The 21,347-nt window shown below is 39.6% G+C and overlaps 1 protein-coding gene across 4 annotated transcripts in view; it reads right to left on the reverse strand.

Annotated features, from left to right (window-relative positions):
- Window positions 1–13,828: 13,828 nt before the first annotated feature.
- CAPS2 (calcyphosine 2) overlaps window positions 13,829–21,347 on the reverse strand; it is a 31,121-nt gene continuing 23,602 nt past the window's right edge. For all 4 annotated transcript variants that reach the window (XM_049792042.1, XM_049792041.1, XM_049792040.1 and 1 more), the window contains 5 exons: window positions 20,019–20,095; window positions 18,227–18,381; window positions 17,574–17,693; window positions 16,418–16,514; window positions 13,829–15,120 (listed from right to left, as the gene is read on the reverse strand). In XM_049792042.1, the coding sequence (XP_049647999.1) occupies window positions 14,945–15,120; window positions 16,418–16,514; window positions 17,574–17,693; window positions 18,227–18,381; window positions 20,019–20,095 (625 nt within the window). In that variant the 3' untranslated portion in view covers window positions 13,829–14,944. The remainder of the gene's footprint in view (window positions 15,121–16,417; window positions 16,515–17,573; window positions 17,694–18,226; window positions 18,382–20,018; window positions 20,096–21,347) is intronic.

Consider the following 21,347-nt stretch of genomic DNA (forward strand, 5'->3'; position numbering starts at 1 on the left):
ATTAACATTTTATTAAGCTTCTACTTGTTTCTGTCGTGTCTTCTTCTGTTCTCCCTTATTATTTATGATCATCTCTACTATTTACAATTACATGTACCAATCCATTACAGATGTTGCAGACCATGACAGCCACATTATACTGAAGTACATTGATGATAAGTCAGAAACCTATTCTGAAATTGCAAAAAAAGAATTACTAGATTAAGTAAATGTCTGTGAAATACAACTGTAAGGAGCCATGGTGTAGTTAAATTGGACAAGGCTGGAAACAAAGCCAGCAGAAAGTTGTCATTATCTTTAAATTCCAAAGCATGATTGCATTTTTAGTTAATGCAGTTGAAATACGAGCTTGGTTTGATCAATAGCACAGAATTAGTGAAAAAAGGTCTTACTGCAGAAAAATACAAATAAAACTAAGATTGGACAAGACAGATGGACAAAATGTGAAAACTGTCATGAAATTAGTCTACTCTTGGTCCCAGAGTAGCAGGCGGGAGTCCCCTGTACGAGGCACTGCATACAGGCAGGTGTGGTTTGTCTGCCTAACCCAAGCCCCGACCTTCGATTCTTTGTGAAACGCTGGGGAATGTGGTATCTCTCACCGAAAAATGAAAAACTGGAAAAGTTCTTTGTATGTTGTATTTATCAAGGAAAGAAAAACTAGCAAACCCAAGACTGGGGTCTCCTGAGAGGGCACATGACACAGTAGGAAAAACAGGTGAACGCTAATTGCATTGCCTAATTAGTAATGCACAGCACAACCCATTGGACATGGTTGAGTCATTGCCTTCCCTGGTGGTGGCGAGGGGATGGTAAAGTGTACAGTTTTATTTACATTAAAACAGGCTTGAAGCTTCTCTTTTCAAAAGAAAGGGGCGTTGGGAAGGGGAGCGTGAAGCGACCTCGCTGTAGAGCCGGGACGGGGCCGTTTTACCTTGTGTTAACTCCAGCTGCAGCCCTGTGTCACGCACAGCTCCTGCCCCAGCGCCGAGCCCCACGGTCCCACTTGCCCTCGGAAATCCTCATGTTTCCTTCTGCTCCGAGCTAGGACACCGGAGCACACCAACCTGTACGTTCTTGTTATCTTCTTGGTTCTCCAGCCCTCCTACAGGTGCTCCAAAGATTTCAAAGCAACCTCCCTCTTCACAAGTTTCCAATACCACAAGCTACACCATTTTGTTGACCGCTCCAGGTTCAGGCGGTTCCAGCGCAGAATCTGCCGATTCTCTTTTGGGGGCTGAGGTGGAGCTGGGCTCCTTCCACAGGGTGTCCCTCGGATTCCCCATCACAGAGGAACTCAAGCCTGTCCTGCTCCATGTCCCAGCTCCCCCCAGAGACATCTTCCCCATCTCTTTTCTGCTCCTCTCCCAAATTCCTGCCACCTTTCCCTGTTTTCCAAAGCTCTCCTTAGCGCTGGCACGTGCGAGTTCAGCAACCTGCTTAGCGTTGCCTCTGCAGCAAAAGACGTTCCTTCAACTGCGATTGTATTGACTAAGCATCTTGGGTGGAAAAAGCAAGGTTTGGGCAGCGGGACCACAGGGGGCCTGCAGTCCCATCCATTTCCAGCCCCCACTGCCCTCCAGAGCCTCAGCCAGCCAGGAGCCCTGGCACTTGCCTCCCGTGTGGTTAAAATAAATAAAGCAAGTGAAAATTCCCCAGCTCGGAGGACTGGTTTGCCCACGATGCTACAAGAACACACATATAATGCAAAGCGGATCAATCCCCTCCTCCCACCAGCCTCATAAACTCCCAGATCCAAAATATTTGCTCTCACAGGGGACAATCCCTTAGAAACTGTCACCCTCTGCTTCCAATTCCACTGTTCCTCTAAATCAGGAGTGGATCCCACACACCCTTTGCCCAAAGGTCAGCCACTCCAGAATCTTCTCCTAGCCACTGCCTTCTTCATTCGTGAGCCCGCGGCGCCCTTTGGCTCCCTCCAGTTACTAATGCCAGAGGTATTAGCAATGCAAGGTGGTGGAAAGAAGGATTACTCACCTGTTTCTGCTGTAATTCAAGTAGCTTTGTCAGTGCTGATTCACATTTGTGGGATGCACATTTTCAAGACATACAGGATATTACATTCTGCTTATAAAAGGAGGCACTGCCTCAGGCTCTGTCCATACTTAACACTTTTTGGTGCCCGATGCTGAAATAGTTGAAATGAATTTTTGATCTATCCTGAAAATTTGCTTCAATTCCAGTTAAAGGTCAGTGATGTGTCTTTCTCATTCATAACTTGCCAGCACATGACACCACTTCGGAGGGACTGCCACCTGCCAGCGAGATAGTGGCTTTGTAAAGAAGACTAATTAAAGGGTCAGAACAGTACTGAGCTCCTCAATGGGTGTTTTCTCTTCAGTTCAAGTAGAACGTAAATACATGGACTGAGCTTCTTCCAGGTGCTCTATATACTTCCAGAGACTAAAAAAAAAAAAAAAAAAAAAAAGGTCTTGGAATGACCTAGTCAAACATACAGAATCCTGAGGGACAGGGAAAGGAATGCAGTACCTCCAAACTAGTTACAGCTCTTGGGGAGAAGCTTCCATCGTTCAGAAGGGTAAATCTTTCCATTTGTAATCAGAAAGCAGAGAGAGGTGGAAAAATAGGGAAGTGCCCAAGCCACGTGTCTTCTCCTACAGCGTGGCTATCTGAGCCAGCAGAGACAAGCTCGCCTCCACTTGCCTCCTGGCGCAGGAGCACAAGCGTCATGAAGATTTTGGGAAATGCTGTTCCCACCTTTTCTGCAATTTTATATTCTTTATCCACCTCATTCATTTTGACTGAAGTTTTTGGGCAACACATTGATAATAAACTTCGTGTCAGCATAATGAGGGCCTCATCTGGTTGCAAGTCTTAAGCACTCCCATAATATAAATAATCAACAATCACCTAGAACATGCAGGACAAATAGTTTTCTTCAGCTACAGAAAAGCATGCCCTGAAAGAACTAAATCTGTCTAAACAGAAGTGCCTTGTTATCTATTCTAGCAGTCTCTTCAGAAAAGAAAAGAAAACAAAACACAACAAAAAAAGCCAGATCTATAACATAGCTTGCTCTGAAACATCTGTCATTTTCATTTCATTGGCAAAGACTGTATTAAGAAACAGCCAATTTACAGGGGCACTGGACAAGCCTTACAAAGAAACTTAAAGCGATCTTTAGTTTCTAAGTCTCTGAACCGATCAAATTGAGTTGGACATAATTTGACGGGGGGGAGTGTAGCGGGGGGGAGGGCAGGGAGCAGGGGTTAGGAAAAGACCTTTACAGTTTTATTTTGGTAAATTATATTATCATCCAGTACACGGTCTATCTACTACCTCAATCGATATTCAAACTGTTGTTGAACAGCTACTCTGTGCTTTTAAAAGAATAGGTCCACTTGCTAAAATTTTCTGGAAGCAGTATTATGTTTCACTTAATGCCAGCTTTTACTGATCTTCTAAAATCAGTTCAAATCTGATACATAACCCACATATGATGGTGATTTATTGGAGGAAGCCAGCAAATCCTCCCTCACATGCCATCAAAATCAATGAAAACACACTCAAAGGACCACAAGGGTTTTCAGATGACTGGCATTGTTCCACCTAGTTTCTGCGTTCCACCAGGGTTTAACTGGAAATCTACCTCATCTATCATTGTCCGCCTTTCTGTGACTAAAAAAACTCCACGATTTTCATTAATTTTTAGTAAAAGATCGTAATACATGTATCCAAGAAGGCAAGGGGTCTGCTTTAATAGGTTATCTTCTGAAGACGTTTGCACTGATGATCTTTGAGGCATCCTTGAAGCTACAGCCATTTAACTGATCACTCTACCAGCGTGTAGAAGAGATTTTTGTAACAATAGTTTTGTAACAAGTTTAATAATTATGTTTTGCGACGGCGGTGTGGGCCAATGTGAGTAGTTATAGTTTACCTGTCAGAAGGGAAACTTCTAGAGTGCGAGCGGCAGAAGTCTCCTGCAGAGTCTCACTGACTGACGCAGGCAGATTTTAAATCAGATGCCTCAGCCGTGCAGGAAGCAAAGAGGTTTCTTCATAGCGTCTGCAGGCTCATATAGCAGACCCAATCTCAGTGTATGCAAGCTTGATTAATTTTGACTGCCTCCATTCAGCTGCAGTCAAGTTTTTCTCTCCTAATTTTTTTCATGCTACTTTGCAGACAAGATTGCCCAAATCTGGACTGAGCTGTCTACTGCCATGGAAACAGAACAGTATTCTCAAGAGATAAACACTGCATCTCCTCTGCTCGTGCTTCGATCTTGCTCACAAAAGTTAGAGGTGCTGGCATAGATTTCTGCTATAACCCGTAAATCGGGCCATTACCCTACCTGACAGGGGAGAGCCAGATGGGAAATACCAGATCCATGGCGGGTAGCATCGTCAGCATTTCGTCCTCAAGGCAAGACGCCAGCGAGCCTGAAAGAGCTGCGCAAGGTCACGCTGAGGTAGAGAGGTCTTGGCAGAAACAGCCCAACTACCGCTCAGTTAGTAGCCCGTCTCAGCATAAGGAAAATAATACAAGGTTGTAAAACTGCAAGTGGATTTCTCGAGTCTCCGCGTGTCTTTGAGCGAGTCAGCTTCTATACTTAAGCGCAGGGTGAAACCACATCGGTCACATTGACTTACGCTTCGTCGTCAAAGGACGTGCCGCGTCCACCCTTAATCTCGTGAACGTTTCGGCAACTTTTGGTAGATACCCTCGAGATCTTTTCCCAATTTGTTTCCAACTGCAGTGCTCTAAGTTGCTCTACGCCTTCCTTAAAGGACAAAAAGGGCTCATTTGGAGCAACAGGGGGAAGGTGTGGGCTCAGGGGCTGCCGTTGCTGAGCGCCCGGGTCGGGGAAAGCAGGTCCAACACGGCCAGCCAGACACCGACCCCTGCCACGTTCCCGTCCTGAGGGATGTGTCTGGACCGGAGAAAACGGGGCCCTTGGGGCATCAGCAGTCTTGCCTAAGGTCTTGTGTACCTCTGGCAGTAGGAACTCCGAACAGAGACGGTTGTTAGGTCCTGGACCGATCTGATTTGCCAAACTACAGTAGGATCGATTTTTGACATCTGTGTGCCACAGGAAGAGCGAATACCCTCCTAACTTTTGCGAGTTAGTTTAGCTATGGTAATTTCTTTTACATACTCAACAACAGAAAGACACATTCCTCTAAAGGTCTGGAAGACCCTGCTTTTTCTGCAGAATAAGGAGACAGCCTAAAGACTGTGGCAGCACAACAGAGGTGCCTAAAGTTAAGCCGCACACTCCTGACAGCGACTAACCGAGACCTTGCCACAACCACCCGTGGCTCCGTTTCTTGAGTCTGAGTTGCTGTAACACCTTCTTCGTCCCCCTACACCTTGAAGGCACGCAGGCTAAGCTTACCCGAGAGTTTTATACCCCCTTTTAAGAAGATATTTTCAATTCAAGATCACCGCAGCGTGGGTATGAGCTTACTGGCAGCCTCCGGTGGGAATTCAGGGTGTCAGTTTTGGAACCTTCACCCTTCTACTTAGCTCGCAATTCGACAGTTAGCAGGACTGGCAGAGAGACAGAAGTCAGTCTGCCATTGCCGTAGCGAGGAACACCATTTAAATATGCAAGACAGCTACTGGCAAGGCACGCACGAGCAAGTCCCTTACTGCCACTTCATTCCACTCGGGTTCTCACCTGCTTTTTCTCAAGATGGAGGTTAACAACAACAATACGCACACAAAAACAACAACAACAACAATCGTTCCTTTTATATTCTTTAGTAAACGTTGACTGTCAAAAGGGAAGAAGCATTCCCATATCGTGTAATAATTCTTTTTTACAAAACTTTATGCAGCCAAGAAGAATCTCATGGGAGATTCAAAGGACCTTTCTAAAAGAGAACGGATTCTAAAGATCTTCTATTTGGGAGTTGCCAAAACAAAGAAAAGCCTCACAATATTTCAAACCCTTACCTATCTAGAGCTCTACCTTAGCTTTCCTGCTAACCGATGCAGAGATGAGGATTTGCTCTGACTTTTCATTCTGCAACTAATCATTGATATTTGTTAAGCAAGAGGCAACCCGAGATGTTTGTGGTTATGTTAAATGTTAACTGCTTGTATCGTTAACATAATATTCCCTGTCTCCCATCCTCAGCTCTTCTCTCTCCCATACTTTTTCCAGCTCAGATTTTACATTTTCTGAGGCAAAGATTATATGCCAACATAGCAGTTTGCACAGTGCCCAGCTAAGCACATGATTCAGTTTTTAGGCACTTCAAAGCTAGAAAGCACATTAATGAAACAGTAACTGACATATGTCCCAGCCCAAAAAGTTTCAGCATCAAAAGGAGAGGCACAGTAGAAGACAAAATGCAAAAAAAAAAAAAAAAAAAAAAAGATGCTCTGAGAGCAGAGAGAGAGCTGCCATCTTCAGTGTACCTTTAAGCTTCTCCCACTACTGTGACTGAAAGATTGCTACTCCTCCTCCAGGAAAGGAAGCTCTAGTTTAAAATCTAGCAGTACCATAATTAATGTGAATATCACACTAATCCTGGAAAAAAAAGACCATTACTTATCAGGTTCATTTACATTTTTTAATAACTCCTTGGCTTAGGCTTTTAACGTTAATTTTGAAAATTGCTTAGGAGGTTCCACGTGTCAGCTCCCATCCTACAGCCACCCAATCCTTCCTGTAGGCAAAACACGTTCAAGAATACAGACGGGCAAAAAGGCTCCGGTCAGTTGTTTCTCCTAAAGGCAGAGCATCGCCGTGTCCTCCTCTGGCAACAGGACATTCAGCTTCACAGTACAGAACTGACATAAAGCACTTGCAGTAGCACAGCAATATGTCACCAGCCTCCGCTTGCATTTTATTAGATCCCTAAATTGACACCTACCATGCCAGTTTTTGTTTGATGCTTCTGAACATTTTCTATCAGGATAGATATTAGGAACTGGCAATTAAAACTCAGTCTAAACTGAGCACTGCTGTGTTGTTATCATTCTGGGTTGGTTTTTTAAGTGTCAGAACCATCTTTTTCCACCTTTAAACTCCTCATAGATACACAGTCTACATTAGCTGCTGCCATCAAACGCTCTCTACAGCCCAAGAGCACAATTCAATCTAACACGTTATCAAAAAGACTGTCTTTGAAGTAAAAGTGCAAAGGAACAGTTTGAAGTCCATGAGTATTTGGAACTAATATGGCTACTGTTTTTACTACTCCTTTCATTTTAGTGAAAGAAAAATGCGATTAAGGCAAGAATACTAACAAGCTGGTAATCTTGATATAATCCTGACTAGTGTCTAAAGCATCCTTGTGGTCTGCTCCTTCGGGGTGAAAGGCAGTTCATAATTTTATGTATTATTCATGGTAGTTAATTCACTGAGGAGGAGGGGGAAGGCACTGCAGAAATTAATACAGCAGTAAGTGAACGAGGGGGCTGAAGAAATAGCTAACCTGGTAATAGGGTTCTTTCACTATATTTACCAAACAAAACCTTTCAGTTCACCAGGTTAGAGACAGCCTAATTTAAGTAAAAGACGGAAAAACAGAGCAGCAGAAAAGAAGTCCTACATCTTGAACGTTGTTGAAGAGAAGCAAGCTTTGCCTTGGGAATGACAGTAAAGTAACTGTAGACTGAAGGTGATCTCCCTGCACTTCTACGCATCAGACAGTAGCAGGGATTAGCACCCATATCAAAATCAAATAATGATGCGTTTCAGCTGAGACAAAGATTTTCCCTATGACATCAAAAATAAGCAATAATAAACCCCACTCTAATAAGCGCCTGCATATGTTATTATATTACATTTATTAATTGTATAAGAGACCATTTACATACAGCATCTGAAAAGAGCTGCTGTTAAACACCTTACGTTTTGGTTCAGATTCCCTTTAGCCTCCCTTCTGCTCTAAAAAAAATAATTAATTAATTAAAAATTAAAATTAATTGTGTTGGTCGTCTTTATTTTCCATTTCCATTATACGATTCCACTGACATATATCCTATGAAGCAAAACTAGGAAGGAGAAATAACTCTTCTAGTCTCAGGTAAAGCTGATGAAAGCATGTTGGCAACCTGAAAAGCAGCGTAAGCACAAAGCTCCCATGAAACTGAGACACTCAGGGCCAGGTTTTCCCCCATGAACATCTCCCCATATCTCATAGCGTGGCAGAACTTCACCGTTCCTCAAGTGAAATGCTGCAAGAAAAAGCAGTTCTCGTGAAGACAATTTGTGGGTTAAAACTTATCACAACCTCAGCAATACTTATAACATCAGGTTGATGCTGAGGAGAGACACACGCTGACAAATAAAATCCGTAAGCCAAGTACCTCACCGGCAAGACCTTGACCAGAGCATGTGCCTAGCGCGGGGCATTGCATTCAGCACAAGAAAGGCACCAACTGTCACTTCAGGAGAATAATGAGAATGGACTAAACACGTCCAGTTAACGTAATTTTCCTAAACAGTCATATTTAGCAGACTTCAGATCAAAGGGGATGTCGTAATAGTTTTCAAAGCTGTTGCATAAGGAAAGGATGGGATAGCGGAAACAGTAATCGGCTTAAATTGTAGCAAGAAAGATTCAGGTTAATCAGCGGGGAACTTCTTCTAACATGAAGCGCCCTGAAGCGATAGAACAGGTTACCTGGGAATATGGTGGAGTCTCCATCACAGGTGAGAAGGCGGCACACACACTGTTTTTTCCAGGTAACATAGGATAACGGAGTAGACAACCTCGTGAAATCTTGATAGTGATTTCTTCTGATGGTATGTGAAGGAAGAGTATTTAAACTGACCTATAGTACTGGGTAGGCTTTTCTTCAAGGCTGGCATTCCAGGAGGAAGAGTCAAAAGATATGAATGAACAAAAAATACTAATGAGTAGTGATGTCATCATAGCTACTGTTTGCTTGTATCAGCCCCGTCTCCCATCCTCTCCCCCCAGGGATTTTTGTTGTGAGATGTTACTTCATATTTTGATTTATTTCAGAAAAGTCCTTAGCATTATGGCTGTTACTGAAGAAGCTCGTTTCCAAGAAGGATGCTCCCAAAAGAAAAGAGTTTGGAGACATATCAAGATAAAATTGGAAAGAGCACTTGGAAATCACGTAGTCTGAAAGAAGGACTAAGGTATTGGAAAAGAAACACAAGGAATATGGAAAGTTAATTATCTGGCACCGACAACCGATTCCCTTCTCGCTGTCTTGGTTTTAATAAATAAACAAACTAACTTTTCCGAGTGCTTATTTCCCTATGGTTACACGGGTCTATGCAACAATAATCTCTAGAACAGATATTTCTCAAAAGCATATTAAACCCATAAAAAGCAGAATATTATAACTTGGTTTAAACAGTGTCGCTATATTGGGCACTGCCAAAATGCTGGCTTTAAAGGAAAAAACCAAAAGTTAAATTGCAGCACTGGTTTGACATCTGTTGCTGTTCCCTCTGGTCACGAAACACTGAGAAAGGAGAAGAATTCGAGAACATCTAGTGGATGAAAACAACTGCGGTATTCACAACTGAAACCTGCGGCTGATCACGAGCATCTGCGAGGCAAATACTGTTGTCAAAAGAAATGACTTCAGGGGAATAATTTTACCAGTGTGAGTGCAGCATTTAATTATTGCCAAGACAAATCATAGGATCCCAGAATTAGTCATAGGAGTCATTAAGTGTTCACTTACTTGACAGAGGTTGTAAGAAAAGGGAATATCGCTTTAAGATACACCCCTAAAGCTGCTATTTTAGTTTCCGCTGTTTTTAACCTGTGCTTCCCTTTAACAACCTGGGGTTTCCCCACGTGAAGCGTAAAGCAGTGTAAAGCGGGTATTGTCCATGGCATGCTCCTCCCAAAGTGAGTTTTGTGAGGGCCTTGGCCAGAACTCTCAAAATCAGAACACGAGCAGAATTACCAACAACCACCCTAGAAACAGGAGAGAGAAAAACAGGACACGGGAGCACCAGGAGCTGCCCTTGGAACAGAGCCCTTTTGAACCTGAATTAATCAGTTCCTGCCAAGTTTCACTCCCAACTTACAACCAAATACAAGATGCAGCATAAAATAGAAAGATGGGTAAAAGACAGGGAAGAAGCCCCACAAATCCCTGCTGCAAAGGCATTTTTTGGCATCCCCTACTTTTTCATCTCCCCCTTAAGTGCTACCATTTTATGTCTTCTGCCTGTCCTTTCTTCATGCCTTCTCTCTAGTCCATCTCTGTCCAGCCTCTGCCCTCTCCATTACACTTGCCTGCAGCTAGACGGTACCAAGTGGCTGACATTTCGGAAAGTTGCCATAAAGAGCAGCTTTTCCACCAGAGGGACGGACAGTCCTTGTGTTCTAGCTTGGCACGTTGGTAGGTAGCTAAACGTCTGCCAGAAGTCTCCTTCCCGCAAGCTTCTCCCAACAAGGGTTATGAACGGAGCCCAGGGTTGCGGGGGTTATCGAAGAGCCCGCAGACATCGGGAGGACCTTCGTCCTCTCCCAGCCGCGAGGTGAGCCCTTCTCACCAGGGCTTGGGGGGGGCCGTGGGCTGACCTCGGCTGTCGAAGAGGAGAACCTCTCAGGTCTTTGTCTGCTTGGAAGGAGTCCGCCAAAGAGGTTCTTTGAGACGACTCAAAAGGGCGCTTCAAAAGCAGTGTCAGGCTTCTACAGGGAGAATCTTCATTAGTTAGATACCTAGACGGCACATCTTCCAAATACCATCTCTTCTACCTTTTCCAGAGTCTCTCAGGTTCCTCTTTGCTCCTAAAACTGGGAGGGGAAAATGACAGCAAAAGCTCAGAAGACACGAGCTAAAAAATACACAAGCCAGCAAAAGATCCTAAAATATTAAACATCTTTCATGAGAACGCAGCCTGCAAAAAAACAAACCACAGAGAAATGGCTATTACTTTTCTTATTTTGAAGCTGCTTCTCTGGGGATGCTGGACACAGAAAATTCTGCCAGTAGCAATAAACACAGAAGTTTCCACGCACAAATCCAATTAATTCCATCCAAACTGTAACAAATGAGTGAGGAGAAAAAAAGCCAGAAAACAGGTACCCAGATACTATAAATTCCAGGTAAACAAGACAGATGCTATAGTAAACATTAAGAAACCAGAGGGGAAAAAACCCCAAACAGATCTGTTTATCACAGAAGTGCACTTTCTCTCTATCATCGTTAAGCCTCTACTTCCCCACAATCAAAAAGGAGTGCAACAGAAGTACAGGAGCCACAAAACAAAGTATTTCATCAGGTCATCATGTAGGTACCATCTTAACACATTTCTTTTCTAAGTACCTTCCAGTTCGGTTAATATTTTGAAATGTTCTCTGCGGAAAAAATAACCTAAATGGGTCTGAAAGGAAATACTGCTTGCCTCTTTCATCACCAGAGGTGCCTCATGATTACCAGAAAGTCCTTCTGACTCAGCTTCTCAAAGACAAGATGGTTATCAACATGAAAAGCAAGCACAGGATTATCTCGGTCTCTGAATTGCTGAGTATGAAGGAGAGGAAGGATAAATTATTAGACTAATATACAGAAAAAAAGTGTGTGATTTTCTACCTTCCCTTTTTCTGCCACAGAAACTTATCTGCTTTGTTTTTCTATGGACTTAACAGACCAGCACATAAGAAACCAGTTCTAGGCTTTTCCTTTTACTATCTAGAGAAAGCACGCTCAAAAAAAAAAACCCCAAAACCCCAAACCACCACCAAACCAAATAACCAAACCCCAAAATACCCACAAGACCAAAAACCCCCAAACCTAACCAGCACCTCCATACAAACACAGAGCGGTAGATACATTTTTAATCTTTTGGGGTTTCTGGCCCCAAAAGACCCACAAAATTTGGTCAGCGGGCAGTGACTTTTAGGGAAAAGAAATGAGTTTGTGGGTGTGAATCAGTGAGAACACCTCCGCTCAGCAACAAAGCTATCCCAGGTGAGGATCCCACAGTCCATTAAGGCTGACAAAGTGAAGCTACTGACAGTTCTCGCATGTGCCTGTGTTTTGCTTTTTAAAAATGCTCTTAAACATTCCAGCTAACATTGCAAGTGCATATTCATTTGATGAAGTGGTCATAGACCTTGAGAATTGAGGAGTTACATCACTTCGTTAACTTCCACTTGCCTTCTGGGAGCGCGCGCATCTAATAGGACAAAATATGTTTGCCGCATAATGCGCTTCTGATGTTCTCAATTACGGCAGGTTGCTAAGACTTTTTAGCCGAAGCGTAAATCAGGGTGGCATGAAGACAACTAGTTTTATTAAGCAACGAGTTTCAGGAAAGAAGCCAGCCAGCTTCTCCGAGAACACCACTTCTTCGAACACGTCCCAATTTAGAAAACATGGGCAATTCTGAGAAAGGTAGCAAGTGTAGAAAAATTTTGTCTGAAACACATATAAAAGGCAGAAAGCCCCAGCAGACACCTCCAGAAAGTTTTAAAGCTACAAAGCATTGATCAAAGAGGAGGATTCAGGTTCATCAGATGTTTGCAAGTAAATAAGAGCAAATCAGAATGCAATTAATCAGGGCATTGAGATGACTGTTAATGAAATGAAAGACACCACAGTCCCTGGTTTGAATACAGTTTCTGCATTTTTCTACTAACTGTAAGCATGGTGGGCCAGCCTTGGGTAGAAGTTGGGTTGAATTGTCACCAGCTTAATTTTAGACAATGAAAACCAGTGGGCAGATGGAAAGTGACTTTCGTGAACTACATTAAAAATTCACCATAGACATCACACCTGATGTTTTGAGGCAGCCACTGATGCAAAACTGACATTGTAGTTAATAGAAATTATATACCTAGCAGGTTTTACATAATTATCAGAGTACCTACTTTATTTTCAGGCAATTTCTGACCTTTAGAATTTACCATAGATTACCCTGTTACGGATCTGTCTTCAGATTAAGAAAAAAAAATAATACATGACTACCAAAGCTATAATGTTCTTGTAACAGCACCTCATTTTAGTGCTAAGAACAAAATAAAGAACGCTTAATTTGCAGCAGATGTGACCTATACAGCTTCTGCTGATAAGCAGGCCCATTAAGGATACATCCACTTGTCATCAATATTTCCATTCCATAGGATAATGTGGAATGACCTTCCTAAAAGCATCACAAAAAAATTAAGCATTGCAAAAAGAAATATGTCAATACCTCATTTCACAATCACTTCCACATTTATTAAATTGAGCTACAATTTTATAATATTGGTACAACTCACCTAAGTGAAGAAGTCTAAATCGAGCAGGCGATTCTTTGAAAAACTAATAAAAATGCCACTTGGTATTTTTCAGTTATTCAAACACATTAACGAGCAGATCCCTGTAAAACCAGCTGAAGTTGCCCTTCTCAGAATCACCAATTCCGAGAACAGTAATGAACAAAATCTTTCCAGCAAGAGAAATTCCAGCAGGGATGGGGAGTAAGAAAATTGTAATCAGTCACATCAGAATTCTTGCTTAGAATAAGCATTGACAGAATTTGCCTTTCTCTGTAAACTAATACATACAGACTTTTCAGCCCCAAAAGAAACTCCCCAAATCCCTCATTTGAGGATTCAGAGCAGAAACTGCAGTTCTAGTTACAATTGAGGACAGGGTACAAACAATCAAAACATGACAACGCACAAGCTACTAGAACAAGAAAGTGCTATATCTAGAATAAACCAGTCAGCCACAGAGGGACCAAAGTCCCTCATTTCAGCATTCCTTTTTCAGCACTGCCCTTAAATTCCTAGGAAACAAATTCCATCTCAGAGGAAGGTTCTGTTAACCACAGACTATAAATTCAAAACCAGGCAGATAAGCACAGAGGAAACTAATATATTTTAATTGCATAGGCTTAAGAAATGCAGTTCAACATACAGTTAATTTTAATGACAGGTATATTGAAACCAAAGGCACGCTCTCTCTCTCTCTAATTAATAATACATTTTCTATTTCTTAACACAAATAATTTTACAGAATTAACAAGATGTATTACATTGACAAGCGTATCTGGCTGAATATTTGAAGTAGCAAGGAATATTTTAATTCATGGTTTAATTTTTGTTGTGACAGATGTGGTTGTGGTGGGGTTTTTTTTACACTTTTCTGTTTTATACCTTCAGAGTAGATAAGAAATGCTATATATCAGTTTGACAAAGGATATCATTGCTAAATTTTAGTAAAAAAAAAAAAATCACAGCAATAGAACACAAAGAAATCAGATATTTAAATATAAATTATTTGTTTTGAAAACCACTTAGCAAAATATAGGAAAAGAAGAAGTGTATTAAAAAATATATGTGTGCTTATTAAAACCTTCGGGATTCAATGCCCAGCTTCAGATGCCTGACCAAGATGAAAAAAAATAAGATCAGTCAAGATGGTCCACAGGCCAAAGGACTAATTGGTGTGAACATCTCTGTGCTTTCAGTACTGCAGACATCCTAAAAATTGGAAAAGGATGACCTGCTTGCTTTCAAGCTAAGTACCAGCATAAGAAACAAGAAATGAGACAAAAGAACATTATAAGAATAAACACATTACTTTTATAAGAAGAAAACTCTGAAGAAAAGCTGCCATTGAAATTTATACAGTCAAATCTAAAGCTTCTCACAATGCATCATAAACTAAATTTTCTCTTGCATATACTCCTGCATGCATTTTAGTATTCTAACTCCCTCTTATTTTAAAATAGGCCACTTTAATATCAAGTAAATGATGCCTTTTGGTATGGGGAACAGCCTTTATTATTTCCAATGAAAAGGAATGAACAGCATTTATTTTAAAAAGGAGTGGTTAGCATAGCTCAACAGACACTCTAAGAAATTTGCCATGTATTATTCTGAAAGCATCGAAAATTTTCAGTCCCTGAAATCAGTTTAAGACACTAAATTCACATCAAGACTAAATCCTCCCTATTTAGCTCACTCCTTGTTTAGAAAATGTCTCCTCTTCATTTTTATCATCTTCCGCTCTAAATTCCCCAAGGGTTCCTTAAGATATTAACAAAATCATCATCATCCATGATTCCAATACTTAATCCTTCATAGTAATCTTCGAACTCAGAATAGGACACTTCATTGGGGTTGCTGCAGGACTCTCCTAATGTTTCTAGAAATGACGATTTAATTTCTTCTTCTGTAGCTTTGCCTGTAAAAGTATATTTTTCCATTAAATACATTTTCAAGATCAGTGAATATAGAGCATTTATATAATTCATGCAAGAAAATTTAAAATTTTAGCCTCCAAATAATTTTTTCTTGAACAAATTCAATATTCTGATTTCAGAATTAAGTCATTGGCTCACTTAATACCAGCTGCAGAAATCACCTTACTTTAACAGCACGTGATAGCATTAAATATCAACAGAAACATGAGGCCACAGTCAACTTCAATGAATTATGAGATGAGGAAGATTTTTTCCTTCAAATGATTGCAGAAACTGAATAATGGATTTGTAAACTAAAATTTTGGTAATTCACAAGTTATTTGTAATAAGGCACATGATTAATATAATACAAGTTCAGAACTCTAGGAAAACCTTAGGACGCAAGTTTGCATTCGAAAAGTGTTCTGCAATTTGCATGTGTTCTAGTGACTTAAAGATTATACGCAAGATGATTTCATAGCATTGAGAAAAAAATGGAAAAAATATAGCATGATAGCATTGGAAAAAATTGCACGTGTAATATCCCTATACCACCATGTGACTTCACGTGTTACCATTAAAATCACTGGCAATACAAAACCCATCCTCTCTCCTATAGGTAAAACAAAGGGTCAGGTCACTAGGGAGACTTTCACAATGACTAGTTTAGTACATGGAGATGTTATTTTAGAAACTGACATACAAATATTTAAACTCCTATTTTTTCATGGCAGAGTTTAAACATTTTTGAGAATCCTGAAAAAATAATGAAGATACCAACATTTCCTCCGTAAAGGATGACAATCCTGTCCCAGAAATAAATGAATAATTTATTCAGAAGGAACTTCAAGTGCTGAGTACATTCAGTGTCAGTTGGAAACCTTGCATATTTTGACGGAAAACAGTAATATGAAAATGAGAGTAATCCTCCTAAGTGAAAATTACTAATATCAAATGTGTCACTGATAACTTGCACGCCAAACCTGAGAAATAACTGCTTAAATGTAGTCCTACACAGGTAGGGAAAGGAACTACTCTGCATATATGCAGTATTTGCAGCTTGATAAAAAGCAAGTATTAAAATTGTGTATATGAACTCCATTACTATTTATAGTCATATTCCAGATAAACACATTATAGGTCGTCAGAGGAAAAAAAGGTCTCCTTAACAGCTCAAGTCTAAGCCAATAGGAAAACAGTTTGTATTTGCAACCAGTTTCTGGATCTGGTAGCTCTCCTAACAGGATTACTTCAGTAGTTACAGATTTTTTTGATTTATTTTTTTTTCATGTGAATTACCTGCCAACACTAGAGGATGTTTCTTTGCACAGTAACATTTCCTGATATCTACCATAGGCACACTCCCAGTTTTGCTGAAATCTAGTTTCATATAAGCCTATAGGGAAAAAAGAGTTTCATATAAGCATATAAGGAAAAAAAGAAAAAGAAGGTAAAGACATAAAAGATCAAATATACTTAACTACCTAGCACATATTTTTAGATCTTGTGCAATGGATTATGTCAACTTACCTATTTTATGTAAAGCACCAGATACCAGAAAATTATTCTAGATTATGGAGTTTCATGATTATTTTATCTCAACAGCTTTCACATCAAATGTAGTGCCCTCACCAACTCAAAAGAAAAATTGTCTTCTCTCCAAAATTTCTAGCTCAACCTTAGAATCAGAAGTTAAGCCACTTCCCTTCTGCCTTCTCCAAGTATTAAGATTTCCTGTGTCATTCTGACAGAGGTCTCAACACAGCCTCTTCAGGGCTGCTAACTGCAGCTTCACTTTCATTTCAGTTTACTCAAATACACATGCTCGATACATAAGACTAGGAGAGTCAGATCCTCCGTGATTAAAAGTATGAAAGTACATGTCATTTTTTCTTGATCTTGAATACCCAGTCGCTACTCTATTGGCTGGTTTGTAATCAGTGTTTCATACTGCAAACGGCTCCACTACATTAGAGACATATAACAAATGGAATTTCAAACAGAAGAAGTCTCACAAATATGACGACTCTAATTGTAGGTCTCAAAGGAGGCAAGTATTATTGTCTCCTATTTCAGACACCAAGGGAAAAAAATCTGCACGCAGATATAGTGACCTGCCAAAATAAGGAAACAGACTTCTGGAAGAGATAGTCTCAGGGTGCCAGATGCTTTATACACTGGACTGAACTGTAAGAATAACACACATACGCATAAACTCGAAATAATAAAGGAATTAATTCTAGAGTTTAAAATTAACTAATTCAACATTGGAACAGCATGCAGTCCTCCAATTTGCGTTTATTTTACTAAACTGATCTGAAAGTGTAAAAAGTCAATTACCAGATGCACAATTTAAGAAAAACAACAAAAAGCAACAACCAGAATATGACAAATAAGTAACTCCAAAGTTAGACTGCAAAATATCTACACTTGGAATATCTGCAACAAAACTTACTTTTCTTACAAATGCTTTCCTATATTCATTCATTTCTCCAAACACAGCACGAGTAAATTCTCCATAGTTGACCTTATCACTCTTGCTATCATCAAGAATAAGCCATAAGGATTCAAAGTCCTGCAATTTAAAAATATTTTGCCAAAGTTCTTCACTATGTCTGCCTTAGAATAAAACAATTGCTATAATAGGAAATTACAGTATTCTCACAAAAAAACCCAACTTCCAAATCCAAAATGACTCAAAGATTTTTCAAATAATGTAAGTCCTCATCAGTCACTGATGACCATAATTCACATTATTTACAGTTCTGATAGCTGTGTGCTATTTTTAAAACATAATACCTAAAACAAGGAAAAAAGATAAGCAAATAGCATCATCTAAATTATTTTTAGAAGGCCAAAAAAGAAAAAAAATGGATTGCTTCTTCATGATGCAAAAAGTTTGCACGTGTTTGAATTTCTTTTATTTTTAAGAATTTCTCATAGACCTGAAAGCATAAATGCCAATATACCACAAGGGGGGAAAAAACCCAAACCCAAAACCATCTTGCAAAAACCAGCTATTAAACTATAGATTTAAGCAAAGAAAAGAAGTGATTCCATAAATTAAAGTAAGATAATATCCATGATTACAGTTTCAGCTAGACTTACCCCTTCAGGCATTTCCAAATGGAACACTTTCAGAGCTTCTTTAAAGGCTGCCTGAGAGAGAAAACCATTTCTGTTCTTGTCTACTTGTCGGAAATACTTTCCTAAGCCTGTTATAACCCGAACTCCTCTTTTACTTAGTGTCTCTCTGAATATACCTGAGGATTTGGAGAAATAAAGGACACAATGTTTACACGAAGTGGGCCACATGCCATGGAGCTCATATAAAAGTAAAGAAAACCGCAGCTACTTATGATAACTGCTGGTTAAAACGGAACATCCATGCATCCAGGCTCCTTTATCTTTGATGAGAGAATGTCAGTTCAAATGAAACTACCAGTTTCTTAACATTTGAGGAGAAGTCATATAAAGCAGCAGGAACATCTAACAAAACTTTAAAAGAGATCACAGAAGGAAAGGAAGAATGGCTATCGCCCTCTACGTGCTCAGATTATAAACCCACTTATTTCTGCTAGAACTGATCACGTACCATGATTCAACATACAAAGCAACTTAGGAATGCTACTTTGGTAATACAAACATTCCATTATGGGACACAGAGTTGCTCCTTCATTGCACAGACATGTTAACTACATGTGGAAACAAGAACAAATAAAAGTAATTCTGCAAAATTGTTCCAAAATGACAAGCAGAAAACTATTTCTATGGTAAAAATGACAGCCTTATCAAACTTCTTAGGTAGCAGGTTTACTTCAGGTATGTCCGGGTTTCTCAGCATACTCTGTTAACAGAAGTCATCTGCTATTATCATATTATATCTTCAAATTACTTGTGTCTGCAATTATAAAGCAAGATAGGGGGGAGGGTGAAAGAAGGAAGTTTTTTCCAGTGAAGTTCAAACTCAGATGTATGTTAAAAGATGTCTTGAAGTATATACATGTAACCTTCTTCCAGGCCATGCCAGCAAATCTTAGATGTAGTCAGCTAATTGAGAAATCAATTTGTGTCTATTATGTGAGGGGAAAAAATAACTAGAAGATTAAAAAATATCCCTAATTGTTATTCCAACATTTTCTCTAAAAGTAAATGTCTAAGCAGACTTTAATGACCAAAGAGTACCTACTTAAAACAGGTTTAGCTAATGACACTAAATAGTGGAGATTCTACAAGCTGGAAGCTGTTCAGTTCAATAGTTTTTGTTGACGACAGGTTACAAAGATAATACATAGCACTGCATAAACATCTTTCCATAATTTTAAACACAAAGCTATGCCTTTGTCCTAATGGCTGTAGGTAGGAACCTGGTAAAATTTATTTACATACTCCAGAATATACTACTCAAATTATACTCACGTATTTTAATAAGCATAATATTAAAGACTATTAAAAACCCCACCTTATCAAGGTACAGAAATAATTTCCAAAAGAAGTATCTAGCACAAAATTAACTGAAGAAATGAGATTGTGTTTGTACATTTTGCCAATAACTATTTTAATTTAATGCCCGTTCAACATAGGATCAGCATTATGTTTCAGCATTTTTCAGAGATTATGTTGACACAGATTAACATTTTATTGATTACTTTCACAATTATTCTGTACTGTCTCCACGATCTTTAGCCAGACTGTTTATTTAAAAAAAGAAAAAGGAGAAAGTATTCTTATGATTGATTTATGCTGGTATCAGTCTAATAATATTCTGATAAATATCTAACTTTTACTTAATTTCATTTATACAAATAAAATCTTTCTAACATCACTATTGTTCTTTGTGTTGAGCTGTAAAGATAGAGGTACTGAAAATAAAACTAAATGGGTTCTGATAGATACAAACCTTGAATCTTCTTGAAAACTTCGCTGTCATCGACCACTTGCTTGGAACACTCTTGCTTGAATTCCATAGAAGAAGATCTAAAATAATAAAAATCCGTGTTGACTGGTGAAATTACATGTAATATTACTGAATTCAAAACAGCTGTAATAAAAAACATTTTGAACTTTATATTTAATTCTTATACTACCCTTACAAGCATAGTATCCAATTGCTTGAGTTTGAGACAGAACACACAAAAGTCCTTGCTGAACAGCTGCAGATATGCAAAAATTCCTTTCTGACAATATTCCATTAGCAGCTCCTCTACTAATTCATTAATCATGGATAATTCCCCCTGTGCGTAAAATCTCCAGAAATTTATTTCAAGACAGTCCTAATCTTCAGCTCAGGCCACTGGAATAGTTTGTTAAAGCAACTACATTTAGTTACCAACAGGAAAATAACATGAAGTAGCTATAAATCTCTCTTTAGAAGAGAAATTGCAAGGGTATAGACCGAAAGCTGGATCAGCATATCTTAGGTGTGATCTAGGAATTATGGTTAAATTTTGTGTTTTGTCTGGCACATTCCCTTCTGAGAAGGGCTTCCCAGAAGCCCCCATCAGAAATTATTATAAAGGTTGATAAAAAATACTGTGGAAGAACCTATTGGATGAAAGAAAAAAAAAAAAAAAAAGAGAGTCCTATAATTATTTAATTATTTAAATCAGAATAGGAAGGCAAATGGAAAAGCATTACTGTCAACTTTGAGCTGCTTGCTCACCAGTGCTTTGCCATGGAGTACTCCTCCATCTGCTTTCTGAGGCCAAAGACTTACCTCTCTGCTGTCTATTAAGACTTTTAATCTCCACTTTGGATACCTCCCATTATGAAGTCCCTAAAAGCTTGCATGTATCAAACCACCTAAACTGGAAAGTCAACAACAACCTACAGAAGATAGCGTACTCTCTCTGAAACACATGTAAAACAAAAGCTTCATGGCTTGTAACAGCAGGGCAGAGCTGCTCCTGAAAACCTGCCACAGACCTTTTGGACTGTACCTGAACAGGATTCTCTGTGAGTACAGTAATGGAAGTAAGAGGACTCAGTTCAAGAGTTTTGCACCAGAGAATACTGAGTTCAGCAACGCCCCCATTCAGAAGAAAATGACAGACTTCACAATCTGAAATTTAGTCACTAATGGAAAGAACACAGAGAGAGAGTATGAAAAAGAAAAATCTGTTCCACCACAGGTAGCCGAAAATCCAAAATCCCCAGTGAGGAGGTCTTCTTTCTGGAGCCTTCAGAGATAACATTTGATCAACTCCAAATTTCACAGGTATAAGATTAG

This window comes from Accipiter gentilis, chromosome 34 (assembly GCF_929443795.1).
Source record: "Accipiter gentilis chromosome 34, bAccGen1.1, whole genome shotgun sequence".
In the NCBI taxonomy this organism is placed as follows: domain Eukaryota; kingdom Metazoa; phylum Chordata; class Aves; order Accipitriformes; family Accipitridae; genus Astur; species Astur gentilis.